Source organism: Phalaenopsis equestris, unplaced genomic scaffold (genome assembly GCF_001263595.1).
Source record: "Phalaenopsis equestris unplaced genomic scaffold, ASM126359v1 Scaffold000840, whole genome shotgun sequence".
Lineage (NCBI taxonomy): Eukaryota > Viridiplantae > Streptophyta > Magnoliopsida > Asparagales > Orchidaceae > Phalaenopsis > Phalaenopsis equestris.
The window spans coordinates 2768953-2775874 of record NW_018165280.1 but is presented as its reverse complement, the minus strand read 5'-3'; the positions used below and the strand labels follow the sequence as shown (position 1 = coordinate 2775874).

The 6922-nt window shown below is 38.3% G+C and overlaps 1 protein-coding gene across 1 annotated transcript; it reads left to right on the top strand.

Moving 5' to 3' along the window:
* The first annotated feature begins 1428 nt into the window (after positions 1 to 1428).
* On the top strand, positions 1429 to 2838 carry LOC110031619 (probable serine acetyltransferase 4). The gene has a single exon (XM_020734917.1). The coding sequence runs from the start codon at positions 1480 to 1482 to the stop codon at positions 2530 to 2532; it is 1053 nt and encodes a 350-aa protein (XP_020590576.1). The 5' UTR covers positions 1429 to 1479; the 3' UTR covers positions 2533 to 2838.
* The last annotated feature ends 4084 nt before the right edge of the window (positions 2839 to 6922 follow it).

The window sequence follows — 6922 nt, the reverse complement described above, 5'->3', positions numbered from 1 at the left end:
CGGCGCCCACTGCCAACCTCCGTCATCGACCACCATTGATCGCAGTCGACCATTGTCGACCGTCGAAGATCATCACTGATCGCCGTCGACATCCACCAACCGTCATCGATCATCATCAACTAGACATTGTCAGTCAGTGTCGTAATCTGAAAAATATAGTTATCATTTCTCTTCTGTGATAAGAGATTTCTGCAATCATCAATAAATAGTAGATTTCGCAACCGGGCCAGACCCCGTGGTTTTTCACTTTACGGACTTTCCATGCAAAAACTTCTGACAAGTCACTATTTTTTTTTCTTTTTCATCTGAGTGTGTGCAAAATTCTTGTACAACGCTAAGCTGATAATCCGTTATTTTATCGCCGCGAATTTTCTGGCACGCATCAATACTAAATTAATATTGCTTACTTTATTTCTAATCTTTAAAAAATTGAATTAGCAATTGATCCGGTGATAGAAAAATTAAATATTTTAATAATTTAAATTGAATATTTTTTATGATGGAATAACATGCAAGTATTAAAAACGAGCAGGACATTTTGGGAATTTCACATAAGCTTCACTATTTATTTTAAGAGTAATTATTAGTGGCGCAAATAAGTTTGACTACATATGCTGTTAGTGTGAAATGGTGGGACTCTTGAACAAAGTAAAGAACTCACAAGACCCTTGATTTTCATCAGGATGACAACATAAAAATAACAATATTAAATTAACGGTTAGTATGAGTTTTAGTTTTCTTTTACAAAGAATGCGTTGCATAGGATCTCTACTGAGGGAAAGTTCAGGAACTGCTGTGACGTCTGTGATGACATGCCGTGAAATTCAAAGCCGACACAAAGAGCCGAAATTTGTCACAATATTATTTTTTTAAAAAAATTATATAATTTCATTTTTTTTATAAATTGTGGATAAATTTATTCTGAAAAATTAAGTGTCTGTTTATAAGTACGGGCGGCGTTTTAAAAATGTCGTCTCACCATTTGGAAAACACATTTCGACAGCTTATCTTAAAATGCAGCTGGGTTTTTAGACTAAATGTGTATCGCATGTCGAGCACTCGATGAGTTGTGGTCAATGGGACGCGTTTCAAGGTAAGTTGCTTATCTAGATAAGCACAAGCTGTCTAAAACACACCTTAAGATATGTTATCTGGGCGAATTTTCAAAACATCATAAATATAAATATTAAAATTTAAATTGTAGAAATATAAATACAAAAGAATTGTATGACATGTAGGTTAATTTTCCTATTATATATCTAACCAATTTTATTAGTGTTTTGTTATAAATTTATTTCCAATAGAAGAATAGTTTTGTTCAATAAGTGTAAAAATGCAATTTTAAATTACAATTCTGCGGGAAGTTTCCTCTCTTGGCTTTAGTTTACGCTAATGAGATCCTAAACCGTATAAATAGAGCGACCTCTTTTCCATTCTCTGCTCCAGTTCGAAAGCCGCCCCCCATTACCCTAAAATTTTATGTCCACATTTCTCCTCTCACGTCCGGCGATCACCGATTCTCTCCGGCCGGCGGCTCCCCGTAATCCCCCACGACACATGGCCGCCTGCGTCGAGTGCTGCCGAAGCAACTCCGCGTCGATCAATCCTCTCTCATTCACACACTCCCATTCGCGGATCGATGAAAACCTAATCGACTGGCCAGCATTCCCGGATCTCGCCTGCCCTTCGGACGACCTACCTTTCCCAGCTGGAGACTCCGGCGAGGATGCAGACGAAGTATGGGCACAGATAAGGGCCGAAGCCCTCTCCGATGCTGACGACGAGCCCATACTCTCAAGGTACCTTTCCGATCTCATCCTCTGTCACGATTCCCTCGAATCTGCCCTCGCGGACCTCCTTGCTAGAAAGCTCTGCATTCCTAACCTCATACCTGCTTCCGATCTTCGCGATCTCTTCGCTCAAGCCCTAATCGATGATCAATCTATCATGTGTGCTGTGCGCGCCGACCTTCTCGCGGCGCGCGATCGGGATCCGGCGTGCTCCAAGATGGCGCACTGTTTCCTCTACTACAAGGGTTTCCTCGCCTGCCAGGCGCATCGTGTAGCCCACCGGCTTTGGAATACTGGTCGGCGTGCGGCGGCGTTGATGATCCAGAGTCGGTCGTCGGAGGTTTTTGCGGTGGATATTCACCCTGCGGCCCGAATCGGTGCCGGATTACTCCTTGATCACGCCACCGGATTGGTGATCGGAGAGACGGCGGTGGTCGGCGATGATGTCTCGATCTTACATAACGTGACTTTGGGGGGCACTGGGAAGGATACCGGCGATCGGCACCCAAAGATCGAGGATGGTGTTCTGGTCGGAGCCGGGACGCAGATCCTCGGTAACGTGAGAATTGGTAAGGGGGCGAAAGTGGGTGCGGGATCGGTGGTGCTCAAGGATGTGCCGGCGAGGACAACGGCGGTGGGGAATCCGGCCAGATTGTTGGGAGGAAAGGAAAATCCGGTTCGGCTCGACCGGTTGGCCGGCTTGACTATGGACCACACCTCGTGGTCCGATTATGTCATATGATTTCCAATTGCGTATAAGAAGGTTTTAAATGAATCGGGAATAGTTTGAATGGAGATAGTGCTCAATTTGGTTTGAGCTCCTTCTTTGAATTACTATTATTCGATGATTCGAGAATGGAGTCTGTTGGAGCTGTTATTGTAAGTGGAGATAGGGACAATGCTAGTTTTATGTGAAACAATCAATTGAATTCATAGTTCTTACATATTTACCAAATTAATAGTTACTGTTCCAAAGTGAAATATCGAATCTATATTTGTATATCTAAAACAATCAATTTATAATGAATTTAGCAATTATAAGGTCTTCAACAACATTACGAAAAATTGAGTGAATGTTTTTTTGTATCATTTTATTTATGTAATTCATATGTTCATGTCATTTGAAATTTCTGCGAGTTTATTAAATTTTTTGTTACAAAGAAATTATGTTTTAAAACAAATTTATTGATTATAATCTATATAAAAAATTTAAATCATGATTTTTGATCCAAATTTATGGCATTAAAATTTTAATTAATAGTTGTGGAGCCAGAAATGTGAAGTGGGCGGAAATGGATTTGTGAGGGGACGGCACGTCGCAGCTAGCGAACGAATTTTGACCGCAGGTAATGTGAGGATGGCAGACAACCAACGTTACACGTTTCAGCTTTTAGTCTTTGGCGCTTAGCGGGAACTGCACGGTCGGAACTCCTCTGCATTGAAAATCCTTGGCGTAGGGTTGATGCAAGTTACCGCTGAATTTGTCGCCTGAAAGATTTTTTCTTTTTTTCTTAAATTTTTTTTCTTTCCGAGCTAAGTCTCCTAGCGTTTCAACTGGCTTTGAATTATCCTCCAAAATAGTAATCACTTGAAGTACTACTCAGTGAGCTGAACAGTGGAGCTTGGTTGGCGGAGGCTCGTCTCTCCAAATTAATTGACAGGATTCTAGCCATGCCGAAAATGACTGAGCAGCCCCAAAAAATACTCCTCAGTTTACAAACTGAACTCAATAAGAATCCTCTAATTTACAAATATTACTACTTGCTCAAATATAATTGAATTTGTTAATAGTACTCTCTTTGAAGAATTTATTTTGTCAACTGAGACACTTTTAGGTAGTCACTGAGTTGAGAGGGCAAGTGCAACACGAAAATTTCTCAAATGATTATATATTTTAGTACTATCCTAATCCAAGAATGCTTCTTTTTTTTTTCCAGACACAAGCACACACACCTCACATAAGCAATCCTTTGAATTTAGGACTACTTTGTTGAAAGATAATGTTCTCAAATACTAGGCCAATGTAGCTTGCATAGTAGTAGCCCACGGATAACTGTGGAGTTTTGATAAGATTTGATGCACTAATGTTATTATGGTCACACCCGATTTAAATGTTATGAAATATCTTTAAGTAGAATGAAGTTGAACTCTTTGATATTGAGATATAATTTGTGTAAAAATTGAAATTTTATCAAATACTCCAAAATTAAGTATTCTTGTGTGGGAAGACTCTAGCGACAGGTGACCTTCTGGGAAGTTAGACCAATGTGATAGAATCATCAGACTATTATACTAAAGTGAGCAATATTTCGATGGATAGGAGTTCTAGTGGGTACAAATGATGCTGGAGCATTACACCAGTTTGAAGATATAAATATCTATTTGGTGGATGATTCTTGATTAAGAAAAGTAATGAGGATGTATGTATATTAGTTAAATGTTGTCAATTATAAAATCTCTTAATTATAATGAAACTAAACTCTTAAACAACGAAATGACTTTTGGTATAACAATTGGAATTTCATCAAAAATTTTGCAAGTATTTCGTGTAGGAGCACTGTTGGGTTGGTGTCTTTTTGGAAGTTAAATTAATAGAATGTGTATACCACAAAATTATATGCATGAATCTAGAGACAATCTAACTATCCAGATAAAAAGTTAGATGATAAAAATGTGTTAAAAATCAATTATGATTATAAAAAGGCAACATAAGACTTGTAATTCTCCTATAAAGTGTAAATTATAAAAATATATCATAAAAACTTGTAATTCTCCTATTAAAGCGGAGACTATAAAAAAAACACTATAAAGACATGTAACTCTCTCATTAAAGTAGGGCAAGCATGGACTTTTAGACTTTGTCCCTCTTTCTCCTATAAATAGGGAGCCTATAACATTTAAAAAGATGGGCTCTTCTCTCATGATTTCTCACACGTAGAGAGAACTCTCTCATTCTCAATGTATCCTTTATTTTTTTATATAAGGGTCAAAAAACTCGAGGATACCATAGTTCACTCATACGGGGCAAGTCTATGCATTGTTTCTGAGTGCCCAGGCGCTTGTGGCGCCTACTTTCTACATCATGGTGCCCAGACAATATTGGCACTTACTTTCTGCATCTTGGCGCCTACTTTCTACAGTCCGCACTTAAAGTGATTTTCTAGATTTTCTTTGGCTCTAATGACTTCTCTTTCCTGAATCTTGCAAAACACAAACAAATACTTTCCAAAACATGTAAAACTAACATAAAATGATTGAAAATAGAACATAAAGAAGCACATTTTCTTTACACATCAACAACACACCCCACACACTGACAACGACTCCTCCTGAAGACGGTATAACAACGCACCTCACATACGGAACAATGATGCCACCTGAAGACGATGTAACAAGACACCCTGAATATAGTGTAATGACACAACTCGAAGACGATGTAACCCTCTTAAGATAATGCAATAACCCACCCCTTATACGGGGCAACAATGCCTTTCAAAAAATGGTGTAACAATGCATCTCAAATATGATAACTTTCTTCGAACTCCTATATCTATATCCTCAGAACCCACCACCATGACCCAGATTGTCCATGACTCATGTATCTCTCGTTGTCGGCCCACACGACCTACAGACGTCATCATAATTTACTACTATGACCTACGTGACCGACTACGTCCACAACACGTGCAGCTCCTAACTCTGCCCTCTTGCGAACGTCTTCACAGCTTATCATTATGGCCTACGTGACCAACACCCTACTTGGTTCACAACTCGTGCATCCCCCGACTCCAACCCTCATAGCCTATAAATGTCATCTTAACTCACTATTACGGCCTACGTGACCAACTACTGCCTAAGTGGTTCACAGCTCGTGCAGCTTCTGAATCCGGCTCCCGTGGTCTACGGACATCATCACAACTCACCATTACGACTTTTGTGACGAGCTACAACTTACGTGTTTCATAGTTATTGTAGCTCCCTACTCCGGACCCCTCGATCTACATACATTATCATAGCTAACCACTACGACCTAAGTGGTTTACAGCTCGTGCAACTCCCGATTCTGGCACTTGCAGTCTACGGACATCATCACAGCTCAACACTATAGCCCATATGACCAACTGCAACCTATGTAGCTCACAACCTTGGAAGTTTCCTACTTCGACCTCTATTGTCAATCGATGTTCTTGAAGCAACCATTTGCGAACCACATGGCCAAATACTACATGACTTTCAATTGTTGCCTATATGACAAATCGGTGTTACAACCATCGTCTACAACATTCACGATAAATCATTGTCTTTATAACAATTGACTATGACCTTTATTGTCTACTATCATCAATAACTATATTCATTACATTTATACTACGACTATTATCAATGAACTACTGTTGTACATTTACAATAATCATCTTTGTAGTTTCATCTTCTCTAATTTAGGAGAAGAATGAATCCATGTACTCAAAATTATCTAGTGGATCATTTCTACTGGGCTTTTGCGCTGTTGTTTTTTTCTTTTTTCTGGGTTTCCATGTAAAAATTCTAATTTTCCCCTCCTACTTCTCTCTTTAAGTATTTGAGTGTGTGTTAGGTTTCTGTTCAATACTAAAATGCTAATTTATTAATGTACCACACCGGATCTTGCGGAACACATCAATATTTATTTCATATAAACTAGTTACATGCTAATTTGAAATTTATTCAATTACTTATTTATTTAGATTTATAAAATTATTTGTTAATAACTCTTTATATAAAAAAACAAGCACTTATTCAAATTTTTAGTTTGATTAAGTCATTCATGAAAAACCAAGTATAAATCAAATTTTTAATATTATATGAAAATTAAATGCTAATTATAATTCTTAACTAGTCCAATTAATATAATCAAGTCTGTTTCAACGCAAGTGTATGGTCATTAAAAAGTTTAACCACGCCAAATATAAAAATACACGTGAAATTTTGGCTAAGCTCAATTTGAACACGAACAACTGATCATCCAACCAAACTAAGTTCAATCCATGACATTCTGGGCTCAATTACAACCCTAACCACCACAGCATTGCTAGCAACAGCTGCCATCATCGCAAATAATAATAATAATAATTTCCAAGACATCAAACATTTTC